At 38.5% G+C, this 18,163-nt stretch overlaps 1 protein-coding gene across 1 annotated transcript; it reads right to left on the bottom strand.

Annotated features, from left to right (window-relative positions):
* Window positions 1-890: 890 nt before the first annotated feature.
* LOC307268526 (4-galactosyl-N-acetylglucosaminide 3-alpha-L-fucosyltransferase 9-like) lies at window positions 891-4,101 on the bottom strand. Its single transcript, XM_080051190.1, has 2 exons — window positions 4,003-4,101; window positions 891-2,594 (listed from the first exon to the last, which is right to left on the bottom strand). The coding sequence occupies exon 2, from the start codon at window positions 2,585-2,587 to the stop codon at window positions 1,412-1,414; it is 1,176 nt and encodes a 391-aa protein (XP_079907316.1). The 5' UTR covers window positions 2,588-2,594; window positions 4,003-4,101; the 3' UTR covers window positions 891-1,411.
* Window positions 4,102-18,163: the final 14,062 nt, after the last annotated feature.

Raw genomic sequence — 18,163 nt, 5'->3', positions numbered from 1 at the left:
TATGTTAATAAAAGTGTTAAATCGCTCTTTATACAGTGGTCACTTACATAATGTGCGTGTTTAATAAAGCCGATCTCTCAGTCAGCTGCTTTGCATGTAATCAGCAAATCAACTTTTCGGGGGATCCCGAAATTAATATCCAATCACAAGAGAGAACGCTACAAACCGAAACCCGTCTCACTCATGGTTTCACTGCCGGTGCACGCCAGAGCGACACATCGGTGAATGTGTATGCGCCTACAATGGCGGAGCAGGTAAAAATCCTTCCCAATGTCTGTTTTGATGGTTTTTATCTTGTTTTATCACACTTATGGATCTGAGATGATGCTAGATAACTCGCTGCTTGAAGACCGCAGTGCATTAATGTGGTGGCGTAGGGACGAGCGAGGGGACAGCTAACTAAAGTAACTGACAGGAAGTTAGCTAAAAGAACCATTCCGCTTACAGCTCCTTTAACATAAGTGCATAATGAAAGTGCAAGAAAACAAATGAAATGCACTTTACAAATTTCGATCAGATAAATGCTCATATTAAGGTCAGCTGTCATGAAAACTACATTTGCCAAGATTTACTTTAAACAGGATTCCCTAATAAAGTTGGAGCTTTTTGTCAATTTGAATTTGTAACATCGCTTTACTATTGGCATTCACAAAGCATTTACAAAACAAATTGACTGTAGAGCTGCAATTTCAGATAAAGTCACAGTAAAATGGAAACTGTTTGAGATATTACATTGGTGATTCAAACATTCACCTTCAATTAGTTGCATGAATATTTCTTAATACAAACAAACATTATTGAGAATCTCCACATAGGGCATTTATTGTTTTAGTCACATTAATGCCAGGTATGAAAATGTGTGACAATTTTAATATGTAGAAAAAAGGAGCAGTGTGAATTTCTTTCAAAGTATATTACATAATTTGAATAAAAACTTGTGGATGGAAACATGTTTATATGTTGCTTTGGGACTACTATTTTTAGTTTCCCAGAATGATATTTAATTTGGCAAAACTTTTATTTGAGTGGTTTTACGATTTTACACATATGGACAAAAAACAGAACAAGTAGACACATACAATACCCACACAACCCCCATCCCCCTCCCCCTCACATAAACAGGCAAGAAAGACACACAACAAAAATAAAGAATAAAAATAATAAAAGACCAGGAACAAACAAACAAGACAAAATAATCAAGAAAACAAGCTACAAATACATAAAAAATAAAACAAAAGCAAAAACAAAACTGGGGCAAATCTCACATGGCATCCGGCAGGGTAAGTGGCACCAAGGGGGCAGACACCTCAGTCCCTGATGTGCTGAAGCACTGGGCTCCATATGTTAAGGAACTTCTGAGAGTTGCCGGACAGTTCAAATCTCAGCCTCTCTATGTGTAACCCCTGTTCTGTTAACCCCAGTACCATTTGTTAAGATCATGAGAAGCTTGGTACTCCCTGTGGTTTTGCAAGTAACTACAAGTTTTGCAAGCGTGTTCTCTGGGCCATTCAGTCCTTTGTACTTTAAACCTGTTTCTCCAGTCAAAGTATCTCATGTACTCAGTATTGTTTTGATCTAGGTAAAGTAGCCTCTCTGCCAGCTCCTTTGCGGTAGAAAAGTCATCGATATGAATGAAAGAGTCTCCTGGGACATGATCCTCATAATTTGGTCTTGTAGGACCAAGAACTACAGGTACACTTCCAAGAAACATAGGACTGAATAACTTCTCTGTGATATAGTCTTTGTAAACAGAGTTTTCAAAGGAGAGGTAGAATTTACAACTTGAAACTATCTTTGAATAGTCTTCGTCACTAACACGTTTGCCAAAGCCATTTCCATAAGTATTAATGTTGATGTGTTTTTTAAGTTCATTGTAGAACTGAACTCTCTTATACGTCGGGTTCCAGTTGCTCACAATCCAACACACCAACTTGTCCTTTGCTGGCAGTTTGAAACTCTGAACTTCAGATGTCACTGGCACCACATACCCATAAGGCACAGGAATACTTGAATCCAGACGGTAATTGCAGGTTAAATTAAATACGTTATTCATCTGAGTGATTTGACCTGAGTTTGCAGGTGACTCCATATTAAACCACACCCATTTCTGAAACCAGGGACGCGGCTCTTTTGGCAAGCCTGCTGGATTGCCATGAAAGTCCCTGTGGTGGAAGAAAACCCCGTTGGCTTTATGATAAAGCCTCCTGTCATCGGTCAATTGGCATCTTGTGATATTGAATATATTGCAGTTAAGATCAAACTTGTAGCCAAATGGCCACATCCAGATCAATAAAATGGTGTCAGGCTCAGTATCCACTGCTGCAGCCAGAATCTTGCGGGTGTCATTGTGATGTGGGTTAATGTGCAGCTCGGTGGAACAGTTCTGGTTTGAGTCTTGGGTCAGTGTTCCGTTAGCACACTGAACTTTAGGACAGGGAGGACGGACATTTTCAAAGTGAAAGTTGAAAGATGGGAACTTGATTTCAGGCTTGTAGTACATGAAGAAAATAACTAGAAAACACACCACCACTAGGCTGCGGAAGACATGTGGTTGCAGAGTAGTCCAACAGCCGGTTGATGAGGACATGGCCCACCTTTGGAGACAGAATACATCCATTGATTATAGACAGAGCATTTGATACAATGTTGACATATTTCTGTTGTGTGTGGTGTTCTATGGGCCAATCATTGAAACACAGGTACCGCAATCGGAGTAGACAAGTTTAAAAGTCAGAAAGTCATTGTGAAACTATTTTGTCATCTGGCCCCAGCACCTCTATGTTAATTGCCAACGACAGGGTCTCTGCCCTGGCAGGACTGTTTCAGACAGCAGAGTGCGCTTTGACGCTTTACACACGGCGCCAAGACGATCGGCCAGGATTTGATGGTGATAGATGTTCTACAATCTGATTCACATCCGCACAGGTTGGCTGTTACACACATATCACTGGTTTATAAGATACCATTGTTTTTAATAAAGCAGCCCTTATTAAATAAACCTGAGCTCCATCATAACAGTTTTTTTTCCTATGTAAGTACACAACCGACTAGAAATGGAACAATTTTGCAATGGATTTAGAATATTCTCTTATTTAAATACATTAAAATGGGCAAGGCGCACCGTCAGCGCTGTCTGCTCCACAGGGCAGTTTCAGTAGAGTCTGTGCGCATTTCCGCCTTTGCACGTGCTCTGTGGATAGGGCGCTATTTTTTTCAGAGAATCACAAACAAAGAGCATTCTCAACTCTGCTTGACCCAAAACATGAGAATTTAGTGTTGAATGTTGTCAGTGAAAAATAGTGGTGCCATAGTTTGTCTCAGTTCCTTCCTGCAGCCATGCTCTACTGTCATTCTTATGCTGTCCACTAGATGCCCCTCGGACATTACTTCCTTTCAACATCTTCACATCTGTTATCATTTCCTTAGTCAGTCCCTCAACTCATTAACCTGCCTACCTGTTCCCATTCCCCTTATCTACCCCCCATACACGGCTTGTGTCCTTTGTCGGTTCATTGTGTTTAGCTCAGTTTCCATTGTTACTTGTTCATGCTATTCCAGCTTTATTTGAGTTTCCGTGAACATTTCTGAATATCATGAACCACTACTGACTGTCTGCCTCTGGATCCGATTCCTATTTCTCCAGTGTGAAAAGCGGACCTTATCCTCCTTCACTTGGATTATATTATATCTTGGTAATCGTTTTTTTTTTGTTGCTTTAAGATTACTGCTTTATTTGAAGAAAAAAAAAATGTATTGCCCAATTTTGTTTTCAAGTCAAGGAAAAGTAATGTGTTACAGTTTCTTCCCTGTCTGGATTATTGAAACTCCACCTCTGATACCACCATCCAGAGACTAAAGCAGAAATTACTTCTCATAAGCATGATACTAAGTTATTTAAAAAAAATTTAACTATTAAAGGTTGATACATTTATTTTACATCTCGCATAAGAGGACATTGACACACTTGAAATTATGATAAGAAACAAAGAGCAGCAATCTCACCTTAAAGTAGAAAAATACTTGTTACAAATAAAAAAGAACTAAATACTTCAGACCTTTTTTCTCCTAGTCTAGATCTCGTACTGCCACATTTGCGAGAACACTTCCTCTTCCCTTTTATCACTGAACCTGTTTTGCGTTTCAAACCTGTGGAACGGGTCTCAAAGGTTGTGTCCTTACTCAACAAGGTGACACTTTCTTGTCATGATAGGGAGTGTAGAACAGCTACTTGACTTTGGCAGTAGTTTGCTTATCTATTTAATCGTCAACGCTTTAAATCTTTGCTATACTGTATACTGACACCAGGAAGGAATTTGTTTTACCCTGTTAAATAAAAAATAAAACAAACTGCTGCAAATGACTGCTTTTCCTGCTATGACAATTTCAATAACTATTTCATTGTGAAGGCCTATTGTTTGTTTAGCCATGTTTTGCTTGTCTTCTAAGCCTACATCTTACATCCGTTTTGAAAACACTGTGTACAAAGACTTTATGATAGTGGAGAGGTAACAGGGGCCTATTGTGTTAAGTTTACACAAATATTTGCCATTTGTTAGAGCTTGACAAACAGCTTTAAAGTTAAAAGAGGGTATTTCTTTACAGAGTTCACAAAAGAAGCATCAGCTGAATACAATTTTGGACACTGACCATTACAGTGCCAGATAGCAGCAATTTCAACCCAATTGTCTAAAGATTTAAAACAATTGTCAGCAATCAGAATAATTTGAAAGGTTCTCAAAAATTTAGGGAAAACATTGCATCTCAATCAAATGCAATTATATTTCATTGGTAACACAGTTAAAAGCAGTATATCAATTAACTTTTGTACTCATTGTGAAAAATTCACATTTGAATTAAAGTTACACTATGTAATTTCAAAGGAGATTGATTTGCTTACATTTGCAGAGCCTGTAGTTAGTTTACAAAACATGTTTTCTCTTCATGTTATTCTTAGTATTGAAAACATTCCATCATCAATCAAAACTAAAACCTGGAACCAAATGAAAGACTAGAATATGTTTTTAACCCAAACTGTGGGCCCTGCTGCTGTAAACAACAACAGTGAAACAGTAACTTTTCAGGAAGCTTTCTAACTTCAAACAGTGTTCCAGGGATCCAATTTTCCTCTGAGGAAAGTTTGTTCATTCAGATATGAGAATATACCTTAGAAAATGTTTGCTGACACACCCAAAGTTATATAGTGTACCTTTGATTTAATGAATTAACTTTACCTCCCATCCAAATCCATCAGTCTATTCTCCACATTCATTATATTCAGAATTCAGGAAATCTTTAAATGACATCGTTTGAGTGGTCCTTGCTGTTAAACTTAGTATCAGCCAAAAGCAGTTTTGTTCGAAAGCCATAAAAAAAAGTCGACAAGCCCTTTGCCCCATTATTATTATTTAGGATTTAGGATTACTGTAATGATTGTACTTAAAGGTGAAGTAAGCGGTTTATTTATGTTAATAAAAGTGTTAAATCGCTCTTTATACAGTGGTCACTTACATAATGTGCGTGTTTCATAAAGCCGATCTCTCAGTCAGCTGCTTTGCATGTAATCGGCAAATAAACTTTTCGGGGGATCCCGAAATGAATATCCAATCACAAGAGAGAACGCTACAAACCGAAACCCGTCTCACTCATGGTCTCACTGCCGGTGCACGCCAGAGCGACACATCGGTGAATGTGTATGCGCCTACAATGGCGGAGCAGGTAAAAATCCTTCCCAATGTCTGTTTTGATGGTTTTTATCTTGTTTTATCACACTTATGGATCTGAGATGATGCTAGATAACTCGCTGCTTGAAGACCGCAGTGCATTATTGTGGTGGCGTAGGGACGAGCGGGGGACAGCTAACTAAAGTAACTGACAGGAAGTTAGCTAAAAGAACCATTCCGCTTACAGCTCCTTTAACATAAGTGCATAATGAAAGTGCAAGAAAACAAATGAAATGCATTTTACAAATTTCGATCAGATAAATGCTCATATTAAGGTCAGCTGTCATGAAAACTACATTTGCCAAGATTCACTTTAAACAGGATTCCCTAATAAAGTTGGAGCTTTTTGTCAATTTGAATTTGTAACATCGCTTTACTATTGGCATTCACAAAGCATTTACAAAACAAATTGACTGTAGAGCTGCAATTTCAGATAAAGTCACAGTAAAATGGAAACTGTTTGAGATATTACATTGGTGATTCAAACATTCACCTTCAATTAGTTGCATGAATATTTCTTAATACAAACAAACTGTTAACAGAATTTAATTTGCTTTATTGTATAATATTTTAATGCACAATACATGCTTTCTGGCTGTTGAACTTTGTCCCAAAGAACTCCAAAGTGTTTTGCTACAAGTTTGTTGTTTAGCCTTGAAGCCTAATAAGATTTTGGCCCATACAGAGGTATGACGCATTCATGTGCACAGTAGCTTCACTCCCCATATTCTGTTATCAGACATTGTATGAAGGATAACACCAGCTGAGATGAATTTCTGGGAATGTATACCTAATTAAAACATTTCTGCTTTCGCCAGCAAAACGGGCTGGACACACCAAACTTAGTATGTGTTTGCGCACACACCAACTTCTCTTGCATATAATCTCTGTACACTGTTCATTCGATGTATTCAACCATGTATCAAGCCAGGTACATTGTTGTTTGACCCTTGTATGCTGTTTGCAAGTAAATTCATCTGCTTCCAAGAAGGCCTGACTCAGTTTCAATTATTCAAACACTTGGTGAAATAATTCTAGTAACAAATGGTCCTTCGAGTAGCCGGATCCAACATCTTCTTCTCTGGACAAGAAGAGCCTGCACGTGAAGACGGGGGAGTCTGGGACTCTCCACAGAAGACCTCCAGCCTGTTGCTACAGGGAGAGGCCGTCAGCAGACTCGACTTGGACGGAGAGGGGTGACGGAATCCGGAGCCGAGGCTGAGCGAGTCGGGGCTTTCTTGAAATCAGGTGAATATTAACAGCTGATTTTGTTTTGTTTTATTTAGAATACATCACATAGGGTGTTCTAGTTTAAATTGGTGAATTTTGTTAATCAATTGGAGGGAATAGGGGTGTTCGTCCTGTTAAATTGATTAGTCCTGTTAAATTGATTAGATTTTACATTTAAAAAAAAAATTAAATTACTTGTAAGCAACTGCCCCTCTTACATATGATCAAATATCTGACTTTACATTTGATCCAAGCCCCCATCGAGAACAGTAAAGAGAAAGGTGGTGGCCAAAGAGATGAATAAGAGAATGTTGTTGAAAGTGTGAGAGGAAAAAGATTGTTTGGAACTGATTGTTTATGGATGTTATTGTTATAAAGAAAGAAAAAGTATGTAGGGGAAGGGAGATATAAAAGGTTTAGTAAGTGTGCATACAATTGTTATGCTGTTATGAGAGAAAGGACGAAAGAGCAACCTATTTGCCACAAACTGTATGTGATGAATGAAATACATGTGTGTCTAACTGAGACTCAGTCTCTGTGAAAAGGAGAAAAGGAGAGAGCACAAAAATGTGTGTGTGTGATTCAGTCCCATGCAGAAAAGGGAGGGCCTGTCTCACTGACTGCCTGTGTGTGCTTGAATGCTGCCCAAACACAGACAACCATGTGGAAGAAATGAAATCAAACCTATCCTAAAATGTTGTTGTGCGTTAATTGTGACATCTAGAGCAAGCAAAATGGATAGGATGATATTTTAGAAACAACCCTGGCAGAATGATGAGCATTTCTTTTGAGAACATGTTACTGCTCAAATTCATTCTGTTTCAGATGCAAGGAGAAGACGAAGCTGACCATTCTTCAATAAGGACAATTGGACACTGAGGAACAATCTGAATAGGTTATGGTAATATCCTACATAACCATTCCCCCAGTGACTGTGATATGAAGGACACTTTGCGTCAGAATGCCACAAAAGGACTTGTTGACCATCAAGACGACCTAGGTTCCTGTTCCCTGGCTTCTGCAAAAGACTGTCCTCTGAAACTGTACATAGACTGTTGCACCAGTACACAAACTTGCATTTTCACAATTGTGATGTTGATGTACTTGATATTATTCTGCTTGACTGAAATATATTTACTCATATCCTTTGCCCTTTTGCTTTGAAGTGTTACCTAAAAGTTGCATTAAATATTATAAAAAGGGTGGAATGTTAACAGAATTTAATTTGCTTTATTGTATAATATTTTAATGCACAATACATGCTTTCTGGCTGTTGAACTTTGTCCCAAAGAACTCCAAAGTGTTTTGCTACAAGTTTGTTGTTTAGCCTTGAAGCCTAATAAGATTTTGGCCCATACAGAGGTATGACGCATTCATGTGCACAGTAGCTTCACTCCCCATATTCTGTTATCAGACATTGTATGAAGGATAACACCAGCTGAGATGAATTTCTGGGAATGTATACCTAATTAAAACATTTCTGCTTTCGCCAGCAAAACGGGCTGGACACACCAAACTTAGTATGTGTTTGCGCACACACCAACTTCTCTTGCATATAATCTCTGTACACTGTTCATTCGATGTATTCAACCATGTATCAAGCCAGGTACATTGTTGTTTGACCCTTGTATGCTGTTTGCAAGTAAATTCACCTACTTCCAAGAAGGCCTGACTCAGTTTCAATTATTCAAACACTTGGTGAAATAATTCCAGTAACACAAACATTATTGAGAATCTTCACATAGGGCATTTATTGTTTTAGTCACATTACAGTTTTTCACAATTGTTTAAACACAATTTTTGGAACATCAGACACAATGTGCACAATCTGAAACTAATTTACCAACTGCTTAACCAATTCTGCTGAACTCCAAACACATTTCCTGCCTTAGACTCATATTTTCATTCCAAAACACACATTTTTCAGTACACTACACACAATTCTCTATATCTTGCACACTCTTCCTGAATTCTCTCTCATGGTATTCACACAGAACACACTGCCAATCAAATTTCTAAACTCAAAAGGCTTTTGTGCAGTTAGCTATAGAAGGGTCAGAGATGAGCTCCTGTTTGCTGTGATTTACAGTAGACTGCACATTTTAGTACAAATACAGTTTTTGCCGAATACTGTAAACACTAAAAGTGACTGCTATGACCACAGCATCACAACCTCTAACTTTTGTAACTATGCCCTAAACCAAAGCACCAACCCTACAAACACGATTTATGCTTTGCACTGTGTTTGAAATTCTCCAACACACTTCTTGAAAAAAATAACTAATTGAATACCAATCAGTCTAAACCTTAGCACTACAAATAGACCCCAGGTGAGCTCAGCTCCTTTCTGAGACGGTAAGAGTCAAGGAAAGAGGAGGAGAGAGAGCGACAGGAGGACGAGGACAAAGAAGGCAACAGACAGAGACACATACAACAGGGACACTATAGTGGACCATGTTATAGATCATGGCCTATAAATGAGGGAGCCTGGACAGAGAGTGCAGCCCAACCTGAGTCGCTCCATAATTAGGAGATTTAGACTGGATATCAGGTGATCATTTCCCTGTTGCTTCTCAAAAGATGACATTGAGTGCGATGTTGATGAGGCGAAGTGGCCAGACGCAAACAGGAGGCGGAATCCATAAAAGGATTCATAATCCAACCACCCAATTCCTTACAACGCTGGTTTTTTTACCATAGTTCCCTAATTTTACTGTAATTGTTTTTTATTGTACAGTACAGTAGTTTATACTGACGCACTGAAATGCTTGAACTGCAGTCCTACCTATTCATTGTGTTTGTTTGAAATGGCAAAATAAACAATTCTGCAACATGTGTGTTAGCATTTGGCAAAAACTGTAAAGTATTTGTTGTTACTGTAGGTGAAAGTGTATGAACATGCAAAGGCATAATTCTACTGATAAAGCATTCATATAGTGGTTTGCATTTATACTATAGTGTTTTCCATTCTGCACACCAGTGTTCAATGAGTGCTAGAAATGTCTAGTCATATGATGTGTGTGTTTGTCATTTGAAAAGAAAACACCATTTAGTGAAGAGTTAACATTGTTTTGAGGGTAAAGTGTGCTTTTGCAAGAGAAGTGAAGGATTCTGCATTTTGTGTTTGAGTTTTGAAATTTGTGTTTAGGGTTTTGAAAAAGTGAGGTAGTCTATTAGGAAATGTGTTTAAGCAAATGTGAAAAACTGTAAAGAGGACCTATTATACTACTTTTCTGGTCTTAATTTCTTGTTTTACACTGCTATAGAGCAACCTGACACGAATCACATCACAAAAAACTATGTAGATTTTCAGGAAGCTCTTTCTCTTATTTTGGCGATCCAGCACGTCCTGTCAACACTTGAGTGTGTGTGCTTCGGCAATCTCCGCTCACTCCGCCTGTGCTTCGGGGATCTCCGCTCCCCTCCCCCCCCCCCTCCTGCAAACCCCACTCCGTTGTGATTGGTTACCTTCCTTCCGGAACACTTTCAGTGGCGGGAAGCGCGAGCATGGACCTATAAGGGCGCGAGGCAGACGCGAACAGGGAAGTGACAGCATTACCATACATGGAAACATCCGCGTGGTGACGTCACGAAGTTACATGCGACGTCACGAAGTTACGGAAGGGTTAGACCGCTCTGAACCGCTCTGAACACGTGACTTCTCGACTGGCTAGAATCAGGGCTGTACAGTGCGACAGTTTTGATCGCATTTGCTACTGAAATTGATCACGTGCGATGATGAATACAAGTCCAGTCGCACCAGTGCTAATGAGCAGATGCTGTCTGTTTGAGACACAGAGGAGACACAGAGGAGCTATGCACAATACTGCTTAGAGGGCTTACATTAACACTCTCCAAATGCGGGTGAATGTAATCTTAGGCGAGTAAGTTATTAAGTCTACCCTCCACTTTGGCTGGTGAAAGATGTGTGCTCGGGATCTGTGCTTGTGCGGCGATTATAGTGTCTAACTTCACCAACGGTTAAAAACAGGAAGGAGACGGCTCTCTTTACATTAACGCAGTCAAGTTAGTGCGTGTGCAAACAGAACATTTCCTGTGTGCCTTCACAATAAAAGTTGGTTACTAGCCAAATGCGAGTTGATTCTTATTTTGAAGCAGGTAAGAACAGGAAGTTAGCGCTTCACAGCCCTGCAGTCAACCATGGACCTATAAAGAAAGCAGCCAACAGCAGTAACTATCTATGATTTAAACAAAGATTGACACAACCTATTTAACTTGGCCTAAATTGTACAACTATGTTTACTAATTTATTTAATAGGCTATATGTTCAATGTTTTAAAGTATGGTTTTCATTAAAAGAATGAAATGTTCTAAAAATGTTTGTTATTATTAGCCTAATATAATAATGATATGTTTATAAAAATATATAGGTATAGACATTATTTTTATAGTTTTATGGGGGGGAAATAATTCTGAATCAGCAAAAAAATTGCCATTGGCAGGTTAGACTCTTTTGTCTAAATTGCAATCAGTGCACCCCTATTCATTTTTCTACAATTATTACTGCACACTAGGATATCATATTCATTGAGAATCTCAAATAAAACCAAGATGACATGCTCAAAGGTAATTAGAGCTAAATGCAAGGGTTAGGGTCATGCAAGTTTTCGATCATACTTTGTGTGCTACCAAATTTATTTTTGTGCTACTGAATTTTTTTGCTTGCTAGCACCAGTGCTACCACTTTAAAAAATAAGCGTACAGCCCTGGCTAGAATAGTGTTTAGTGCTCTGCACAGACACCCCAGACGGTCAGCAGGGAATACGTCGAAATGCATGTAAGTCATTATTTGATAATTTAGTATGGTTAAGCATGACTATGAATCATCATAACAACGTTTATAGGTCATAAAAGTCAAAAAGCATCATAGGTCCTCTTTAAGCATACCAGGTGATGTGTATTTGTGTAATGAGTTAAGGTGTGGCCTAAGGAGATCAACACTCTATATCAAGGTATGAATAATTATTAGGCAGTTTCTCTTTCTCAGGCAAAATGGGCCAAAAAAGAGATTTAACAGACTCTGAAAAGTAAAAAATTGTAAAAAGTATTTCAGAGGGATTCAGCACTCTTGAAATTGCTAAGATATTGGGGCGTGACCACATAACCATCAAATGTTTTGTTGCAAATAGCCAACAAGTTCGCAAGAAACGTATTGAGAAAAAAAGACGCAAATTAACTGCCAAAGATTTGAGAAGAATCAAACGTGAAGCTACCAGGAACCCATTATACTCCAGTTCTGCCATATTAAAGAACTGCAACCTACCCGGAGTGCTCAGAAGTACAAGGTGTTCAGTGCTTAGAGACATGGCCAAGGTAAGGAAGGCTGAAACCCGACCACCACTGAACAAAACACACAAGTTGAAACGTCAAGACTGGGCCAAGTAATATCTGAAGACAGATTTTTCAAAGGTTTTATGGACTGATGAGATGAGAGTGACTCTTGATGGACCAGATGGATGGGCCCATGGCTGGATCAGTAACGGACACAGAGCTCCACTTCGACTCAGACGCCAGCAAGGTGGAGGTGGGATACTGGTATGGCTGGTATTATTACAGTTTTTTTCGATCGCTTAACCACAGTGGGCACAACTGTAGCTCTAACTACAGTCTGCACTACCAACAGTCACTGGAGCTGAACAGTTCACTTCACCTGCAAAACAGGTTCAGTGCAGCAAACACTATGAACCAGCCTCATTGAGATAACACACACTGTCACTCAGAACCTGCTCAGAGTACAAACACTAGCATCAAACCCCAATACACAAATTACAAACTTTTAATCTTTACAGTTTGAATAATTCGAATTATTTCACACAAATTACATAATATTTTCTTTGATGAAAGGGTGAAATTATTTCACATGAAATTGTTTATTTTATAACATAACAGTTTTTTTAGGAAAACAAAAAGAAATGAAAATCAGAAGTTTGCTTCAATAGATACACATTTTGTATATTTTATTGAAAACATTTCCAAATGTAGTATTTATCTGTGTAAATATTCTATAATTGTAATACAGAAATCAATTCTTGTAATGGTGTCATTTACTGTAAGGATGCAACTCTAAGCTGTTTGTTTGCTGGAAAATTCGTATTACAGATGCAACTTTAGATTTTTGCAGATTGGGTTGCACTCTCAATCCTGCCTCTCTCAATGTGAGACCATGATTCACAACAGGGTCTATCAGTGTTGCCCTTACTGTATTTCATCAGACATTACAGCTCTATGTCTTCTAGGTCTTCCTCCACACATATACACTCTCACTGCCACTCTTCTACCTCCAACAACCTGTCTTCCTTGGTCCATTTCCAAAAAAATATTTTTTTTGAGCTTTCCCTTTATACTGTATATATGTTCACTAACAAGTCTAAAACAAGACATCTTAGTGTTTCAGTTGAAATTGCAATCCACAGTGTTTGAAAGGCATTAATTCTGTTTTGAATGTGTGGTTTACAGTTGTGGCAGCAGTGTGTTAGCGTTTGAAAAAAGTGCTGGAAATCCACAGTGTTGTGCAGGCTGTGGTTAAGCCATGAGATAGGTGTGTAGAGTTTTGAAAATTGTGTTTAAGCAATGAAAAACGAGCTACAGTTTGGTCCGAATGAACCGCTGCTCTGCATACTGTTGTTAGAGTTTTGCACTTGTCGTTCCAGTTGTGCCCACTGTGGTTTAGCAATCGTAAAACACTGTAAAGATGAGCTAGTTGGACCTTTTCGGGTTGAAGATGGCCTCAAAATCAACTCCCAAACCTACTGCCAGTTTCTAGAAGATACTTTCTTCAAGCAGTGGTACAGGAAAAAGTCTGCATCTTTCAAGAAGACCATGATTTTTATGCAGGACAATGCTCCATCACATGCATCAAAGTACTCAATTGCATGGCTAGCCAGTAAAGGCCTTAAAGCTCAAATATTATGCACTTTGCTGTCAATTTTATATGGTCTAAGTAGTCCCTAATACTTATTTTTTTAGATGTTTGCTGAAAAACCCGTTCAGATCATTTATTGTAGCAAGCCTCTATACCCTGATTGTCCTCTGGTCTCAGGATGACCTATATTTGCGAGATCTGGCTGGCCCCTCCCACCTCTCTGCCGGGCTTTCTTTATATGTCCATGGGGCTCTCCCACCGTCTCTGCCGTGCTCTCGCGATACTAGAGAGACACTGCGTGACTGCGAACACAGTGTTTACCCGGAGCTAAGCCATACTTTTAACAATTTGACATGACCTGACATGATTAAAACCAGTGAAAACAGTAGCTTCAAAGTTTGATTTCTACATGAATATCTTCCCATCCTTTGTCATGTTAAAAACGAGTCATTATTAGACTGCAAGGGGAAAGCGAAGTTAATGTATTAGGAGCAAAACTTGGTGCTACAACCGAAGCCACATGGGCAGGCCCGCCCACACAAATGGCTGGGAAAAAGGACTGTTTTGTGATTATTATACTGTATATATTTTCTAAAATAGTAGCACATTTCTGACTTACTTACACATTTATTGTTTTACCCTAAAACTCAAGCAATTGCTTAATATTCAACAGATTTTTACAAAATAACATTGGTTTTCTTGAGTATTCACTAGGTTTATCACAGGAGCAGGCAAGAACAAAGGACACTGTCACAGATATTGCCTATGCCCTGAGGTGCAGTAAAGAACTGGTCAGACATCTTTATGGTGTGACACCTGGGTTTGGTCTATGCAGTATGTGACATGAAACTCATGGAACATTTTTCAAATTTTACAAAAACAAACAAAAACAATATATAAAAACCAAATTTTGTAACCATATGGCACACAAAAAAGTAAAGGAAAGTAATGCATAATTGTATTGAAGAATTACATTTATCTGATGTGGAGACACCTGAATTCATCAAGGATTTTTTTTTACTGTAACTCAAACTTAAAAAAGCTCTTCAAGACTAGATTATTTTTTGAGAGTAATCTCTAGCGAACACTTAGCGAATGTTTGTTTATGTTTATACTAACCACGTTAATATTTGTCGCGAGAATTCTGAACGGAGTATATTGGGGGGGAGGGGTGGGGGTTTCAGAAAGGGGGAGAGTGAGAAAAGGAGAGATTGTTATTTTTTTGGATATTTTGGCAGTCTCTAGGCACACCGTGGACCCATGGATATGTTGGAACACATTTAAAAAGTGCATTTAGCATAATATGTGACCTTTAAGGATGAAAAAATAATGACATGACCCCCTTCCTCACCTGACTTAAACCCTATTGAGAACCTGTGGGCTCTGCTTACAGTTTTTCACAATTGCTTAAACACATTTCCTGATAGACTACCTCACTTTTTCAAAACCCTAAACACAAATTTCAAAACTCAAACACAAAATGCAAAATCCTTCACTTCTCTTGCAAAAGCACACTTTACCCTCAAAACAATGTTAACTCTTCACTAAATGGTGTTTTCTTTTCAAATGACAAACACATACATCATATGACTAGACATTTCTAGCACTCATTGAACACTGGTGTGCAGAATGGAAAACACTGTAGTATAAATGCAAACCACTATATGAATGCTTTATCAGTAGAAGTATGCCTTTGCATGTTCATACACTTTCACCTACAGTAACAACAAATACTTTACGGTTTTTGCCAACACACATTATGCAGAATAGTTTATTTTGCCATTTCAAACATACACAATGAATAGGTAGGACTGCAGTTCAAGCATTTCAGTGTGTCAGTATAAACTAAGAAACAATTACAGTAGAATAAAAAAAACAGTGTTGTAAGGAATTGGGTGGTTGGATTATGAATCCTTTTATGGATTCCGCCTCCTGTTTGCGTCTGGCCACATCGCCTCATCAACATCACACTCAATGTCATCCTTTGAGAAGCAACAGGGAAATGATCACCTGATATCCAGTCTAAATCTCCTAATTATGGAGCGACTTGGGCTGCACTCTCTGTCCAGGCTCCCTCATTGATAGGCCATGATCTATAACATGGTCCACTATAGTGTCCCTGTTGTATGTGTCTCTGTCTGTTGCCTTCTTTGTCCTCGTCCTCCTGTCGCTCTCTCTCCTCCTCTTTCCTTGACTCTTACCGTCTCAGAAAGGAGCTGAGCTCACCTGGGGTCTATTTGTAGTGCTAAGGTTTAGACTGATTGGTATTCAATTAGTTATTTTTTTCAAGAAGTGTGTTGGAGAATTTCAAACACAGTGCAAAGCATAAATCGTGTTTGTAGGGTTGGTGCTTTGGTTTAGGGCATAGTTACAAAAGTTAGAGGTTGTGATGCTGTGGTTATAGCAATCACTTAGTGTTTACAGTATTCGGCAAAAACTGTATTTGTACTGAAATGTGCAGTCTACTGTAAATCACAGCAAACAGGAGCTCATCTCTGACCCTTCCCTTATAGCTAACTGCACAAAAGCCTTTTGAGTTTAGAAATTTGATTGGCATTGTGTTCTGTGTGAATACCATGAGAGAGAATTCAGGAAGAGTGTGCAAGATATAGAGAATTGTGTGTAGTGTTGTGAAAAATGTGTGTTTTAGAATGAAAATATGAGTCTAAGGCAGGAAATGTGTTTGGAGTTCAGCAGAATTGGTTAAGCAGTTGGTAAATTAGTTTCAGATTGTGCACATTGTGTCTGATGTTCCAAAAAAAGTGTTTAAACAATTGTGAAAAACTGTAAACGGGATATTTACAGTGAAGGAAATCAGTACACCTCTCGGAACAGTGTCTGGGAGGCTGTGGTTGCTGCTGCACAAAAAGTTGATCGTCAACAGATCAAGAAACTGGCAGACTCCATGAATGGAAGGCTTGTGACAGTTATTGAAAAGAAGAGTGGCTATATTGGTCACTGATTTTTTTTTTTGACATGGCGGAAATTTTTATTTGTACATTTTGAGTTGTTTTATTATTCTCACTTTAACAGATGAAAATAAACAAGAGAGATGGGAACATTTTCGTTTTTTTATTTAGTTGCATAATAATTCTACATACTAATAGTTGCCTAATAATAGCAAAACATATATATATATTCTTGTAAGAAAGACAAAACCTCACTTTTACTTTCGTAAACATTCAGGTTTAGGTTCATTAACATTTTGGATTGACCGAGAGCACTGTAGTTGTTCAATAATAAAATTAATCCTCAAAAATACAACTTTCCTAATAATTGTGCACACAGTGTAGTGTGATGGCCCCTTAGTTTCTGTTTCCAATTCACTGAACAAGATGATGGATTCGCTTGGATGAATGATAAAGAGATACACACACACACGCACGCACACACGCACACACAGTCTTTTGTCTGAATTTCCCGAGAAAGGGGTGGGGCCTATGTTTCCTGGTTGACCTGTTTTGACACACACACAAACACGGAAACTGACATACCAACAGAGATGTAATACTCGATAATGATTCCAAGGAAGTTCCACGATAGTCTTTCTGTGTGATTGATGACGCACTAAAATGTTTCTGAGGAAATGTTTTCTGCGGGTGAGCTGCAGGGCTTATGTACATGTATAGTGTTTGAAGTATGTTGTGCAATGCTAAGTATGATGTACAAGGCTAAGGAAGGGGGGGGGGGGCACCACAAAGCATCACAATTCAGAATCCCCCAAAGCATTACAATTCAGGATCGGTTTGAATAGTGTGTAAGTTACACATACAGTATTACAGGAGAGAGAGAGTATATAATAGTTTATTGTAAGGGAATTTGGTGCGATAGATTGGTGGCTCTCAGTTTTTTTGTCTTATTTATTGCCTTTTCTCATTCTCTTGAAAAAATAGTTTGATCAACAAGCTGGTTTTACCAATTTAACCGTTTTTCTGAGCTGTTTTTTTAACGTTTTTCTTAGTAAATACCTACACACGTTGTATGGGTAAAGTCAAGAAGGTTGAATGACTAACTTGTTTGGCTCATTTTACTATTCATTTGAACTGAAATAAAAGTTTTCTTTTTCTTTAATTCTCTTCACCAGAGTACACCAAATTGCTTATTTTACATGTTCAAATCACAAAAAATTCTGGGTGGGACAACCCCAGACCCCCCTAAAGGGGTGTGTTTTCGGACATGTCACCTTTTTCATGTCTTATGAGTATGCATGCCTGACACTAGTGAGGCCACAAAAACCTAAATGCCCAGTATATAGTTTTATTTCTGATGACCAACCTGTTATTCACTGTGTCCTTTACTTTTGGGAGAATCAGTGCAGATCACTTGCTCT

Source organism: Ammodytes marinus (assembly GCF_949987685.1).
Source record: "Ammodytes marinus genome assembly, chromosome: 22".
Classification (NCBI taxonomy): domain Eukaryota; kingdom Metazoa; phylum Chordata; class Actinopteri; order Uranoscopiformes; family Ammodytidae; genus Ammodytes; species Ammodytes marinus.
Note: the sequence above shows the minus strand (reverse complement) of the source record. Positions and strands in the feature narration are given on the sequence as shown.